Source organism: Cinclus cinclus, chromosome 5 (genome assembly GCF_963662255.1).
Source record: "Cinclus cinclus chromosome 5, bCinCin1.1, whole genome shotgun sequence".
NCBI lineage: Eukaryota > Metazoa > Chordata > Aves > Passeriformes > Cinclidae > Cinclus > Cinclus cinclus.
The window spans coordinates 23,145,494-23,161,148 of record NC_085050.1 but is presented as its reverse complement, the minus strand read 5'-3'; the positions used below and the strand labels follow the sequence as shown (position 1 = coordinate 23,161,148).

Genomic DNA, 15,655 nt, shown 5'->3' with positions numbered 1-15,655 from the left:
AGCAACTGTCAGAAACACTGGGAAAATTCTTTCTCCCCCACATCACTTCCAGCTCTTATCACTGAGGAGAGAAGGATAGATATTTTTAAGAGAAATGGGAAGGAGAAAACTCTTGGGAATAGTTATTTTTCTTCCTTCTCCTCCTCCTCCAGGATTTGGTTCCAAAGTGTTGGGTGTATATTCACCTGGAGAAGGAGCTATGAGTTCCATTTGGAACAGGTGGAAGGGAAGTGGTTTCACTTGGTATCTGTCTGGTATCTAGTAGATGAAAGATCTTCAGCAGATCATTTACAAACAGATTTTGCAGCATTTGTGAATGCTGCTTGTTTAATCTAGTTGTCATTTTCTTACCTTTGGATTTTTCTCCCTAACTTTGCAAGTTCCTTGGTGTGACCATAATTAAAAGACAAGTGAACAGAACAGAATCACAAAGATTATTTCATCTGTAAGCCATTCTCCTTTCTCCTGTGTGAGTAAGAGTCTGGATAAAAAGCCTGAAATGTTAATCCAGAGAATTTGTAATTTCTAACATGCATATTACTGCAGGGTTTCTTGCACCTCATCTTCTCTGCCATTCATAGTAGAATATTTGTGTGTCATGGAAAAACCCCACCCAAGGATGGCCTTGATGGCATTGTATTTTACCTGCTTTTCTCATGTGCCTCCTCTCCCTTCTCTTGCTTTGTTCCTCCTCTGCTCCCATGGGCGTTCAAGTCTTGGCAGTGAATGGCAGCCCCCTGCCAGGTGCCTCTGACCCTGCTCTGTATAGTAGTGGCTGCTCTCCCCCTTTTTTTTCCTGCTTTCATAAGTCTCTGGTGAGCTATTTTCAGGAAAGCAAAGTGAAGCCTGAAAGTTACAGACTCAGGAGATGGTTTCCCCACAGCCTAGCATATCTGTTCTGTGACCCTGCAGTTGCAGAAGTCTATACACCAGTACAGAGAAACCATCTTCTGTTGGCTATTCTGGATGAATTTCAATCAATTTATGACAAACCCAGAGAATGTAATTTTCTGGTTCAAGGATTCTTGTTACAATTTGTAATGCATAAATCTGGAAATACATGTATATTTTCCTCCATGTCTATCATTTCAATGTAGGTGTTTTAAATAGCAGCAATTTAATTTTATTGAGAAAAGTAAAAATTTTTATTTCATACTTTATGGCTAGGATGTTAGGGATTCTTAACCAAAAACAAAAAAAAAAAAAAAAAAAAAAAAAGATTTTGTGCAATTCTACATTCTTTTGCAGTCATTTGAAGAAATAAGTTTAATGTGAGAAGGTAATGGAGGATATGCCACTCTTTTAGGCTGTACTTAATTGGGATGCCTCCTGGGACTTTAGCCTAATAGTGGCAAATGGTTATAACTGCTACTCAAACAGGACAGCATTAGCATAAATTGCTTTTAATGTGATTATATTCATCCAAGGTTGAGCAGCTAAGTGATGCTTATCCAGGTGTTAAATAGGTATTACTATCTAAGGTTTAGTCAATGACTGTAGACATTTGCCAATTAAAGAGAGTAAAAGAGCAAATAAAAATTCAAGTCCCTTCTACTTAGCACCTTACATTGTCTTTTCAGCTCTCAAAATTGCTTTTTAAAAAGTCTTTCTCTAGTTCTGTATTCTTTCAAAATAAACTACTACTAAATTTTAGACTATTCAACAGAACCAGACTTAATCACTCTTGCACAAAGTGATTCTTGTCTATTTTTCTGTTTTTTCAAGCTTTTGTCCAGAATACTGATTTATATCTAGTTCCTGTAACTGGAAAGTTATTAATGGATTACATAGTACATGTGCAAATGATTAAAAAAATTTAAAATTTCCTTCTATGTGGTACTTCTCTATAATCCTGTATCAACTGAAGTGTTGCACTTCAAAGAATTTTTCAAGAGTGTACAGCTTTTTTTGTAACATCATTCTCCCACTAAACACATTGCTGCTCTCCCCACTGACATGAATGAAATTTTACTAGGAGCTGTCATTCAGATCCCACTGATTTCATGTGCTCACACACCCTATGGAGACAGATTCCTCCAGCTGGATGAGATGCACTGTTAACCCTGTGCTAGCTCTCTATCCAGCTGTGGGCTTTGTAATGGCTTTTTAATTTCTTTTTTCACTTGTTTCTCTAGCAGAATGTAAAGATAGGGGAGTGGTAAGAGGATGCATTTGCCTTTTTCTATAAATTTGTATTGCAAACACGTTGCTCAGCACTTCTTCATTATCCCAGGGGCCTGTTGCACATAAATCTCACTTAAATGTTAATCAGCTTCAAGTGAGCTGCAGTCAAATGAAAGTTTATAGATTAAGCAACCTGGAAGGGATCTGAAGTGGAAGAAGAATCAGAGACTGGTCTTCTGGCTTACTTGGGATTCAAGGCTTTGGACAGAAAAGCAGCAGTTCCATTGTGATCCTATGTAGGGAAACACAAAAGTTTCCATAAATTTTATTGTTGCTGTAGGAATTACTGAAATCCATACCTTTCTTCTCCAAGAGGCACTGTGGAACTCTGTTTTCCAGATGCCTAGAAATGCCTGAAGCAAGGCTGCAAGGCTTCTGCTGGCAGTGGAGGAGCCAGCTGCCAGCAGCTGGTACCCCATCTCCAGTTCTTGGCTGCTGGGCTGCCATGTAGAGCCACTCCTGCAAGCACACAGGCATCTAGGTGACTTCCATGGATTAATGACATCAGTCTGTGTGCTAATTTTGATTGATGGTTTGAAAACAGATGGTGCTGGCAGGGTTGAATATGATATGGTACCATAGGTTTGGAAGAATTCACATTTCATACTTTGTCTTGGTAGATGCAGACCCTGATCATCTAAAGCTTTAGGCGTATTCACAGTCCATGAATGTAATTATCTGATTTACTTTGTTCAAGCTGTTCAGGTACTTACAGTGAACCACTAGTGTGTGAGTCTACAACAGCACCACAAGGGTTTTATTAGCTCTCAGTCCTTGAAACTGATGTACAGGCTGGTGTGTCATTTTCTTCTGTAATTGTTTTACACAGCCTTGTTTGTGGTTGCATACTGTTACAAGCAGAAAGATTTACAGAAACTGCAGGACCAAGGGCTGGAGAGGCAGGACACAAGTCTTGCATGCAGCACTGAGGTACTGAGGCAGCATTTGTGGAACTGAGGCGTGGGCCAGGTGGTCCTGGCAGCTCCTTCCCAGCACCCACCACCAACCCTGTGGGGTTTTTTATGGTACCTCATTTCATGTTTGTTCCCCATAGCTGCTAATTTTTCATAGGCTACAGGTGATCCATAACCTCTTCTCTTTGAGTCCATCTAGGAGTCTTCAGCTTGCATTTGATGCATTAAGCGAGGAGGAAACCATTATAAAGCAAGGCTTGGCACATTGTTCAGATGAGCCAAAAGCATCAGTCTTTTTCCAAGAGCAAGATTCCAGCTGAAACTCAGCAACTAGCAGTGCAGAAAAAGGGAACAATGTGCCAAAAGGCTCTTGTGGCTGAGTGACTTGGGGAGGAAACCTTGGGGCATCTTCCGTAAGAGACAGCACCTTCCTGGATTATTGCTTTGTGATTTTTCCTGCAGGTCACCATCAGTTGGGTAAAAACACTGTCCCAAAGGATGCCTGTGTCTTACATGCTGTCAGGGCAGCACTGCAGCCAGTGAGAGCCAGTGCAGCCCATGGACTGCATTCCTTGTGCAGGAAGGGTTCAGGTGGCAGCACATTCCACGTTCTGCCCCACTGCCTCCTGTCCCTGCTGGGCCCTCATTTGTGCCATGGCAGGTTTGATGCAGCGAGATGGAGAGGGGCCTCCAGCTTCACTGTGTTTCTGCACGGTTCTGTCATGTGGAATTGCTTTCAGATCTCATGCTCTGATGGTTTTGTGTGGCTTGGGTTTTTTAAAATAAAATTCATCAGGCTTCAGGTTGCAAAGCACTTAGATGGAGCAACCACCTGTATCTGTTACTGAGCAGCCCTTATATTGCAAGGGCTCATGAAGAGCAAAATCTGCTGTTCAGTTGGATACAGGTACAGTACTTAACTGCAGGACAGTGTCTGTATCTTGTACAGAGCAGGAAGGCCAGCAATCCATTTGCCACAGTCTCTGATTCTCCCTGGATAGTTTCAGTGTAAAATTCTTCAATTCACTGGGCATTTAATATGAATTTTAAAATTGGCCATCCATGCTACATTAAACCCTGCCCAGAATATTTGCAGACTTTTATATATAGACATAATTTCATTTATACTAAAGTATAGGCCTGTGGCTTAGGAGTATCCCTCCTATCTCTTCACCACTATGAGCTTTTCTGGTAAATATTTATGTGTAAAGCAGAAAGGCACTGAAAAGAGACTTCAGGCATAAGAGGCTGGAACAAAGTCCCAGAGAAATCTGAAGGTAGCAAGAGGGTCACAAAGTAGGAATGAGCTGTGGTTGCTTGGAGAACATGAAAAAGCAGAGGTACAAGACCAGTGAACAGAGAATCTGGTATAGCAAGGCTGGCAGCTGGGCAAAGTCAGGCTTCTTCCTGGCTCAGTATGTATTGCTGACTGTTTCAGAAAAGCTCCAGCTCTTAAGCAGCCTGAGAACAAACAAACCTAGTCATGGCACTTCCTTCATCCATGCTAGAAAGCTAAACTGTGCTGTGGTGACTAGTCAGTACAGTGCAAATATCTCTTTCGTAGGGCAGCTTTATTTAACTTTGGAAAAAATAAGGTCAGAAATTTAGGGCAATTAGTGTGAGCAAAGCTCAGCAGGTTCACATCTCCCTTCTGCAACCAGATCTCTAATTACTATCTGCATATTTTAAATACTTTATAGAGTCCTTTGAAATACAGTTTTTCTCTGACTACAGTGTTGAATGCTGTTTCTTGGGGTTTTTTTAGCAGTTAAGAGCTGCGTGTGTTTTCTGTCTTAATATGTAGTTCTCTCTCTAATTCACCTTCAATAACATATTTGAGTAAATTTTCCTGTTTACTTACAGTTGCATTTGGATTATGGGTTGTAACTTGAGTAAGTTGCACGGTTAGGAAACCATAATGAGCTTTTGAATTATATAGATTAAGCACCAAATCTTAGATACGTGTTTCATGGGTAAACAGTTTATTACATTTGTAAACCTGCTTTGTTGAAGGCATGTATTTTATACCTTGAGAGCTGAGACATACACATGTTAAACTGAAGTAGGACTTGCAGCTTTGGAAATATTACTGTTTCTAATGTCATCAAATTTGTCTTGCATGTTTCTAATGTGTCCATTTATCTTGTTTACACAGAGATTTTGCTTACGTGGCAAGAGACAAAGACACAAGAATTCTGAAATGTCATGTGTTCCGATGTGACACACCTGCTAAAGCCATTGCCACAAGTTTACACGAAATCTGCTCAAAGGCAAGTGGATTTAAAATCAGCTGCATTTGTCTATTCAGAGGTCCCTGAGCCTTATGTAATCAGCAGTTGTATGCAGTGTTAGTTTTGTTCATGTAACTGGCAATGAGAAACAGTGTAGAGAATTTGTAAGGGAAAGGACACAAATGGATGGGAATTATGGGAGAGTGGGCATTTAGATTTGAGGAGGATGATATGTGCTTTTGATTTGACAAGTGTGTATAGAGACCAAAGGCTTTTCTGAATAATAAAGAAGCTGCAAGTTCAAAATGGAAAAAGAACACAAAGGTTCAATTAATAATAAACAACGATGTTAAACTCCATAAATAAGTCAGACCTTGTTTGAATGGTTTTATTCCATGGCACTATCCTGCAGGACATAGAGGAAAATAGTTGCTAACTGTATTTTAAAAAATCATGAGGGCGAAGGTGTTTAAGGTACTCCAGTTATGTGTATTAAAAGATTTTAGTTCCTGCTCTGATAGTGTGGTCCATAATACTGGGGAGGACTATTCTTTTCAGTCATTCTGCCTTACAGATTTGACACCATTCCCTGGTTATTAATTTTGGTTTTCTTGGATGATCTGTTCATGAGTGTCCTCTATACAGTCATTTCATGCAGCAGTAACAGTGCAGCACATCTTTTACAGTGGGCAATCTGAAAGGCTTTATAAAGAAGAAGTTAAGCTAATCTACTTGAAACTCTTTTTTTATTCTTTTATTGAGCTGTGGTGGACTTGAGACTGCATCCCCCTTTTTAAAAATATTACACTGCTCATTTTGGTTTTCCTTAAAACATCTTAGTTTGCATCACATAAAAAGTGGGCTGTGGGTGTGAGTAACCTTATCAGTTATCCCTGTGTGACTTGTCTGTCCTCATGAGTCACACCTCTTCTAGAAATACTAGGAAACCTTCAGGTTTTAAAATTCTGCTTTATGACTGTTATTTGCTTTTTACATTTTGTCTTCATGTTAGTGAATGGAATCAGTGATGCCAAACCCTCCTCTGTAGTCAGTTGTGTAGTCTAAAAATTGTTCATTTTTGCAACACTGAAGATGTGGTATTGAATTTGTTTGTGGTCCATGCAAGCAATGTGAGCCTTATCACAGTGTGCATTACTGCAACCCTCTGGGCAGCAGAGTTATGCCTGAGGCAGAAGGTAGCCCAGCAGCTGTGCAAAGCCTGGCAGGTTTGTGTGGGTTTGGGCTCCAGAGAGGGTGCCAGTGGTAGCACTTGGGGAGCTGCTCAGGTTGGCCAAGGAGCTGCAGGCTGTGCTTGGTGAATTTTAACACCAGCACTGCAGCAGTGGCTGACTGGAGACCTGTTATATTCTTCCTAGTTCTCCTCCGACTCTCCAGTTCACACAGGTATTTCCAGAAATTCTAGCAGGGAAGAATGTTCTACACAGGCCTTACTACTGCTGCTTTTATCCAGTAAGGTCAACACTGAGTAAATGCCATGGTAGTTTTACACAGGAATATCAGAAAGGGAAGAGAGCTGTCACATAAGTAACTATGACATGAAACTTCTGACATTAATTTTGGATAGGAGAACAACTGGGCATTTCAAACCATAGCTAATAGCAACACAGTTAACTCAGCAATAGATGTAATCCTGATTCAGGGAAGCACTTGGCTTCTGCTGACATGCTGTACCTCTTTACTGAGTCAGGGTTCTTCCTAAGATAGTGTGTATAATTTTTCATCAGAGGGGGCAGAAATATTCCCATGTGACCCTGCAACTGAAAATACTTTCAGAATTTAAAACCTAAAAAAAAATATAGAGGGAGCAGAGGAGAGAAGTTTGCTAGAAGCATTTTCAGACCAAGCGTGATCTGCTGTAAAGACCAGGTATCTTTATAGCTTAATTACAATGAACAGTTGTAACATAAAGAAGCAGATAGCTATGGTTCATATATGAGCTTTGTAAAACCTCTGTCAGCTTCCCTGGATCTGGTCTCAGTCATATATTTGTAGGGAATAGCCATCCAAAGTGTTTATATATACTTTTGCTAGTACTACACATTTTGAAGGAACAATATGTTGTATTTTGCATGGGATTTTTAATTCCAGATTAAACATAAAAATGGAGGAAAAAAAATACACAGCAGAAGATAGTTCAGAGAGGAACATGCATAAAGAGTACTCTTCTGTGTGTGTTAAATATTTATGTTTCTTGCTATATTACTCCTCACTGTAATTTTGCTTTTGATAAAAATGATTACACTTTTTTCCTCCTCAACCTCTCTTTCATCTAGCCTTGGACATCACTTAAGTTCTTTATGTAGTCAAGGAATGATGAATAAAGTGGAGTAAAATTAAAGTTGTTATTAAAAAAGAATAACCTGCTTAGCCACGTACCTTCTGACTTACTTCAGATTTCAGAAATAGGGTTGTAATAGATTTGTAGTTGCTGCTGTACTATATATATATATTTATTTTTTAAATGCTGTATTATTACTATCTTCTTCAGATTATGGCTGAACGGAAGAATGCTAAAGCTATGGCTTGCAGCTCATTGCAAGACAGGACAAATGTCACCCTTGATGTTCCTCTGCAAGGTACTGTGTGTTACAGCTAATATCCTCAGGATAGTCCTGTTTTAGCTAAGTTTTGTTTCTGATGCAGATTTTGACAAAAATGGAGCATGCTGGATGGAGAAGTTAGGAGTGTATTCCTGCTTTTTAATTAATGTATCTGACTGATCATAACCTGTTCTTGTATTACTTCAAGTATTTTTCGTGATTATGTTGACAGCTATGGAGTCCTGCTCAGTTCTGTCAACTTGTGCATTTCCTCTTTTATTTTGAAATGCAAGTGTTTCAAACACAGTCTTACTTATTTGTGGCTACTCAGGATATTGTCTTTTTCTAATCGAAATACCTCCCAACTTGACACTGCACCAGTTGGCCAAATCTTCCTTAAAACCAGAATATACTCCAGTCACTCACTTGGATTCAGAAGAGCCATGGGAGTATTCCTCCTAGCTTTCAGCATCTATTTTAGCAACTTCTGAGGCAAGGGTGCAAGTAGGTTGTCTTCCAGCTTCTGCACACTTCACTGCATGGTAGAAGGAAGTTTTCTTTGTGTGCCATTATTTGCCATATCTTAGTAGCTGCTGTTTTGTTTCCAGGAGAGCAAATAGACTTGGTGTTAGCTTTATAGCAGATTATATGCTTCTAGATCCACCAGTTTGTACTGAATATCTTATTCCTATAATCCATAACTCAGCTTGTGCAGTGGTCTGTGTAATGTGTACTGTTCCAGTAGTATTGATTACTTGGAGACTGTGTTTAACATATTAGCAAGGATGGTATTAAAAGCAGATTACAGATTTTACGTAGTTACTGCAGTGAAACTTAGGTCTGTACATCTCAGTGATGCATTCATCTATATTTTCTGTGTTTTAATATGTCAGCAGTATGATGTGATTTTATTCTTAGCATAGACAAAAAATACCTTTTGAAATTGTTGAGGCTTGTTCTCATTGGAAGGAATAAAAATTTCTTTTAATCGATGCAATACCTTCAGAGTACAATTAATGGGTAAACAGTTTTATGTTATTGATGAAATAAAAGTGCTTTTTCCTGCTGTGAATGCTGATTAATAGAAATTGACTTTTGTTCCCATGCAGTAGATTTCCCAACACCAAAGACAGAACTGGTACAGAAGTTTCATGTCCAGTACCTGGGCATGCTACCTGTAGCTAAACCTGTGGGTATGTAACATTTAAGTGAATTCCAAAGTATCTTGTTTAAACTGTAATGGCTTGTCGAGTGCCAGTGCATGATTTTTGAAGGGTAGAAACTCTTCTGTTTCAGTCACATGAATCAGGCACAAAGACATCTAATATTCAGGGTATCATATAAACATGTGTTTTGCAAATAGGGTATTCTGGGAGCTGCCAAGAAGGTGGGGTTTCTTTCTATGGCTTTCTCTGAATATGAGCTCTGCTTCTAATGAGAAGGACCCTAGAGAGCTGAAATGGTACAAAAGCTAAACAAGATGCTATCCTGTCTTTTTGTAAGACAGAGGCACCTGTTTAGGTTTTCCAGATGGAGAAATACAACTTCACAATACTTTCTTCCGCAGTCAAATTAATTTTAATAAGGAATCCAAAACAATCTGTTTTCTATACTACTGTGTGAAGATTAAAAATATGTTATTTTTTATATATATTATTTTTCACTATTGCATTTTATTCTCTTTTAGGGATGGATACTCTGAACAGTGCCATTGAAAGTCTAATGGCTTCTTCTAGCAAAGATGACTGGTTGCCAGTTACCATGAACGTTGCTGATGCTACTGTCACAGTCATCAATGAAAGAGTAAGGCAGAATGTTGTTTAAAACACAGTTAAAATAATATGAGTGTTGAAAACCAGGAACACAGAAATGCTAGTAGGGTTAATTTAAGCTAAAATTCATTTGCTTATTTTGCATTTTATTTCTTTCCAGAATCTGCAGAGGCTCTTACTGCTCAAATCAGCTTCAGTTCTCTTTATCATTCCAAGCATGTTCTCAGAAATAAATTATTACAAGTATTCATTAGATACTTAAATTCACTGTTTTCCTTTCTAGGAATTTTGAGCCTAAAATTGTTGTAGATTAAGCTCAAAGTAGTAGCAGTCCTAAATTGAAAATGTATTTGCCTTACTCTTGGTATGGAAGCCAAAAGTAATATAAAAATCTGTGTTACAGAAGAAAATGTAGAGTATTTTCTATAGAGTTTAATACAGTGAGACTTACTAATGCAGTATTTTATATATGCCTTTTGATGAGCTACTAAATCAACATCTCTGTAACCTACCAGTGATAGGGGAGCATGTTTTGGAGTCATTATAGTCATGTTGTTTTGTTTCTTCAGAAAACAAGCAGCTTCTAAAATGTACAATCTTTTAAATTTTGTGGCAATGCTCAAAGCCTTGATTTTCTGGTGAAATCCTAGAAGGGGAGATTCAGCTCAGGCCTAAGCACACTTGGTTTATGCAGATAGATAAGAAGGAATTGCTATACTGTATCAGGATATCCTCCCACTTATTTGAGAGTTCCACAGAGTATCCAGTAGCAACAATCAATCCTTTGATTCATGACCAGAATGAAGAGGAAGTCATGGTGGAGTGTCGTGTACGGTTCCTGTCCTTCATGGGAGTAGGCAAAGACATCCACACGTTCGCCTTCATTATGGACACAGGAAACCAGCATTTTGAGTGCCATGTTTTTTGGTGTGAACCAAATGCAGGCAATGTATCAGAAGCTGTTCAGGCTGCTTGTATGGTAAGTGACCTTCTTCAAAGGCATTTAATAGCACTTTAGATTTTTACCGCCTCCATAAATTATCATTTTTTCAAATTTGCAATTATATTAATTTCAAAACAAAGAAAAGAAAGATAAAAGCAGGAATTAATATTGTGATATATTTAATGTTTGAAGTGCCAGGTTAGTGAACACTGCCCTTTTAATTATTTTCTCTCCTGACCTTTGCAACATCTATGTAAATTGGAAATCTCTCGCTACACAAGTGACCTAATGTCAGAAAAACATTTTGTTATGAAATCCAGTGATAATGTAGTGAAAATAATCCTTTTCCAAGAGTACCTGAACCCAGTAAACTTATTTTTCAGTTTTCAAATGGTTATTTATATGATTTAATATCTGTTGTGTGCTAATGGACAGTTTCTGCCCGAACACTGACAGACCAATTTCCCATTAACTTCAGCTAAGCTTTTTGTCACAGCCAAAACAGAGGTTTGACTATATTTAATGAGAAAATCCTAAAAGTGTACTTTTAAAAGTCTGTGAAGTTATTTGATCCAGTAATGATTGCAGAATGGCTTTGCTTCGTTGCAGTTACGATATCAGAAGTGCTTAGTGGCCAGACCTCCTTCACAGAAAGTTCGGCCGCCCCCACCTCCTGCAGACTCGGTGACCAGAAGAGTTACAACTAATGTCAAAAGAGGAGTCTTGTCTCTCATTGACACTTTGAAACAGAAACGTCCTGTCACTGAGATGCCATAGCTGCATAAGAGAAAGGATTCTCCTCCCATTTGACTGAAGATAACAGTAGCTACGCTAGGGAAAACGAATGGACGATGTCTGACCTTCCATTTCAGTTGCTGATGCTTTCTCTCCAGAGAATTTACCCCTGTCAAAACAATGTTTAACAAGCATGTTCTCATTCTTGCCACCATCGTGTGATATGAAAAGAAGCATGAGTAATTTTTTTGCTGTCAGTGAGTTACATCATGGGCAATGGAAGGTCTGTTTGCTTGTAAATACATGAACGTTACCTAAACTCACACAAAAAAGAGAATATGGCCACATCCCTCCCAGTGAACTCATGCTAAAGTCCTTGGAGTGAATGATGCCTGAGTTCAGTTTCACCCTCTTGAGCTGGATTTGTCACAAACCTATCTTAAATCCTACAGCACTTTGCTCTGTTTTCAACACTGGAATAGGTATGAAGTATTAGCTACCATTGAATTACTGTAGATTAAATACCAAGTTTTATTTTTTACAGAACTGCACCTGTTAGTTTTAAATTCTTTGTCAGCATTGGTCTAGCAATTACTTCATAATCTCCCTAACATGTTTTTGAATCGTAGCGTCATTATGTCATCTTCTGGTTACACATGATGGTTTTACAGAAGAATTTTGTTTAAAACCAAACCAATGATGAAAAATACAGTAGCATTTTCAGTAATTGAGTTGCAGGGTGAGCCATTGAAGCTTTTCAGCTTTAAATATAAAAAATTCAACTGCTGGCTGTTAAAATTCATTCTCCTAAATCTAGCATTAATTCATTAAAAATACTGTTTGTTTCATGGAGGGCTCAAACCAATCAGGAATAAGAAAGTAGTAGTTAGTGATTTTGATCTCTTACAACTGTTATAGAGACTAAACTGTTCCACACCTTTTTTATACAAGTGTTTGATGAAATGTTCAGTTCAGAGTCTGGTTGCGTAATTCCCCCTTTCCCTCAGAGTTTGTTGCTGAATACTAAGCATGCCAGAAGAAGAACAATTACATTTCTTGTTATTTACAAAATTTCATGAAATTTATTTTACTTTTAATGCTCTTGTAACAAAATAAGAAGAGAGCTGTTTTTTAACAGGATAGTGTTTCAGGTAGTACAATTGGATTTCAATGCTTGGCTCCAAAGACTTCATCTAATAGATTTGCTTTACACACCTGAAGACCCTCACAAATCAGCCCAGCATTGCCCTCGAAATTTTACCTCAGGCTGATTTTGAAATGCAGTCATGCATCTTCAGTCTCTCCCTTTGTCACCTTCTGTCTAAACATGAAGATTGGTACAAATTTTGGAAATGGAACATTAAGTATGTTTAACTAGTGTTAAAAATGTTTTGTCTCCATTTATAGCTAGGTTTCAAACTGTAACTATCTCCCAAATCTGCAAATCTTGTCATACTCCAATGATAAAGGAGCACTGGCAAAGTTCTACAATAGGTCTTTTTTTATTTTACTGTGCAAGAGACTGTTCTTTTTTTATTTCCTTGTTTGAAGAAATTAATGACCCCACCTGGAAAGTAACTTTGGAACACAACAGGAAAAGAATGATGATTCAAGAAATTTCTGCATTGAAAAATGCAGTAAAATCATTACTAAATTCAGCGTGATATATGAGCAAGTGTCAGGCAAAGGCTGGCTATGCAACTCCTGTAATTAAATTTAGCTTTCTACAATACCCTCTGAAGAGCTGATCCTCTCTGGATCTCAGATCTCTTCATGATCACAATTCTGCACCTCAGGCACTGAAGCAACACTGTCCCCTCTCAAGGCTCACGCTCTTGCCACCTCCTTTGCCCCACCTCTATTGCCTGTACAGCTGGAGAAGCTGCTTATGCTGAGTCCACAGGGAGAGCTGGAGGGGAGGGGGTGAAAATAAACCCACCCCTTTAGCAGTACTTGTGGTTGAACTGACCATGGAGCCAGATCACTAAGCATGGGGATGGCATCTTGCATATAGCTTTTATAGATTCCAGTACTGATCTCAGTCACCTCTGGTTAGGAGCAGTGTAAAGCTCACTTCCTACCAGAGAATCACAGAACTGTTTGGTTTGGAAGAGACCTCAGAGGTCGTCTGGTTCCAAACCCCTGTTGGGGGGCACTTTTCACCAGACAAAGTTGCCCACCCAACCTGGTCTTGAACATTCACAGGGATGACTGCTCTCAAACTGTGGTGGCTAACATGGTACCCTTAGGTAGGATCGGGAAGTTAAGAGATAAATTTCCTTGTTTGTCATTGTGCTAGTGAGTCTTATTTTAAATTAAATATTTTGACAGCGTCTTTTTAAAGTACCTGCTAACAACATTATGATGTGGGATTGGCAACTGTTGTACAGCGGTGAATTAATTTTAAACAGTAGAATTAAATTTTGTCATTGCATCTGCACAGTGCTGATTCTCTCCAGGAGAGATCCACACTCTCTTTAACTAAACCAACACTTTTCAGACAGCAGTGTAAAGGTTCTATATCCATGTTGTCAAGGCTAGGAACATCTGGTTAGCTTTCATTAGCAATGTGTGCACTGCAGGCAGGACTGAGGAGAAGACAGAAAGGTATTTGAAAAACTGTACATCACTCACCAGTGTATGTTTTAAGATGTTTATGTCTGTTAACAAAATGCTGTTGATTTTACAAATATTTAAGTAGTGTGCTTGATGATTTGACTATTTGTGGCCTTTTTTGCTTCAGTAGAGTTCATTAGTCTCCAAAAGATTTAATATATACCCAGGTGTTTGCAGAATCAGAGCCTAATATTGCAAAGCCTATTATCTTTTGTTTCACAATATATTCAGACACCCTTTTTTTACCATGGCCAAAAAAGTATGTATGGGGGTGTGTGTGTGTGTGTTTGAGCAACTGCAACTGTTCTAGTTGATGCTATAGCAACCCTTCAGTTATCTATGCATTTTTTATAATACCTAGTGATTCTGCAGGCCGGCAGCCATGTTCACTATGCCTTGTATGTCTGATGCCATATTCTAACTTAACCTGTTAAATACAGCTTAAAATATTTTTATTTTATTTATTCTATTTTTACTGAAATATCCTGCTTTATTATGTTGATGTATTGTCTTTACTGGATATGCTCTTGTAACATTCTCCACTCTGTATACTATAGGTTGCCTAAAAAAAGACAGGCTTTGTAATTATTTGTAGTCACATTTTTATTGAAGTCTGTAAAAGAATCATGTAAAGCAAAGCTAACTTCATTTTTTGCAATGCAAGTAGTTAGTTAGAGGTATCATGTATCAGTCAGTCATGTCATTAACACACTCCTTGCAGAAGCAAGGAGATTTATATTCACAGTCAATGACTAATAGATAAAAGCCTTTCTTTTGAAATCTGTAGGTTTTATTTAAGCCACTTCCTGTTTCATTTACAGGGGAGCAAGGAGGTGTGGGAGATGCAAGGCTATGGAGGCTACTTACAGGGTGGTTAACTGGGAATAACAAAAATACCACAGGAATAGCACAGAATCCATTCACAGTAGAACGAGGTTTAGTGACATACTTCTTGTGCAGTCACCTGTACCTAACAGAAATATGCCCTTTAGTGGCAGAGGAGCAAAAACTGTGGAATATCTAATACCTAGCTCACACCAGTTCTCTGTCACTAAAGGTACTACATGTGTTAATTTTATCAAGCATTTCATGGATCATTTACTGTGGAATCTGAAAGTGTTAGTACATAACCCATGGAAAAGAGAACATTCTCATCTCAAGAGCCAGTATGGGCTCAGCATTTCAGCATTACTCCTTTCTTGGGCGCATTAATTAGCACATTGCCACAACTTGTGCTGTCCCATCAGCCAATGGGACAGGTGTAATCAGGTTAAATCAGGTTTGATTTAACAGCAGTAAGAAAGAAGGAAACACACCGCTGTTTATTAGCAGAGCCCAGTCTTACATAAAAGTACATGACTGACAACAAAAAGGACAATTTCCCTGATGCTGACCAGTTCTCCAAATTTAAATGTAATCTGTTCTGAGAATAAATTTAGCTACATAAAGTGATTGTCTCAACTGTTACTACTCCATGAAACCGTGAAATTGTTCTGTTCAAAATGGTGGTTGAGGGAAGGGAAAAACATACTCGTGGTTTAGAGGCAATAGCAGTACTATGAAGAGTTTTGTATCTGGAAAGCTGAATCAACAGTTTCTAGTTGAAAATTACAAATAGGCAACTGGATCACAGAAAAATAGTTACATAAGATACAGTTTTACTGTAAAAAGTCATGGAGTGTTATAGGCATCTACCTAC

General features: G+C 38.5%; 1 protein-coding gene across 7 annotated transcripts in view; it reads left to right on the top strand.

Moving 5' to 3' along the window:
• Positions 1-11,382, top strand: part of APBB2 (amyloid beta precursor protein binding family B member 2) — a 90,908-nt gene extending 79,526 nt beyond the window's left edge. For 6 of the 7 annotated variants that reach the window (XM_062493478.1, XM_062493476.1, XM_062493472.1 and 3 more), the window contains 6 exons: positions 5,254-5,368; positions 7,839-7,926; positions 9,000-9,083; positions 9,578-9,693; positions 10,462-10,641; positions 11,215-11,382. In XM_062493478.1, coding sequence (XP_062349462.1) covers positions 5,254-5,368; positions 7,839-7,926; positions 9,000-9,083; positions 9,578-9,693; positions 10,462-10,641; positions 11,215-11,382 — 751 coding nt within the window. The remainder of the gene's footprint in view (positions 1-5,253; positions 5,369-7,838; positions 7,927-8,999; positions 9,084-9,577; positions 9,694-10,461; positions 10,642-11,214) is intronic. The other variant, XM_062493479.1, reaches the window with a different exon arrangement.
• The last annotated feature ends 4,273 nt before the right edge of the window (positions 11,383-15,655 follow it).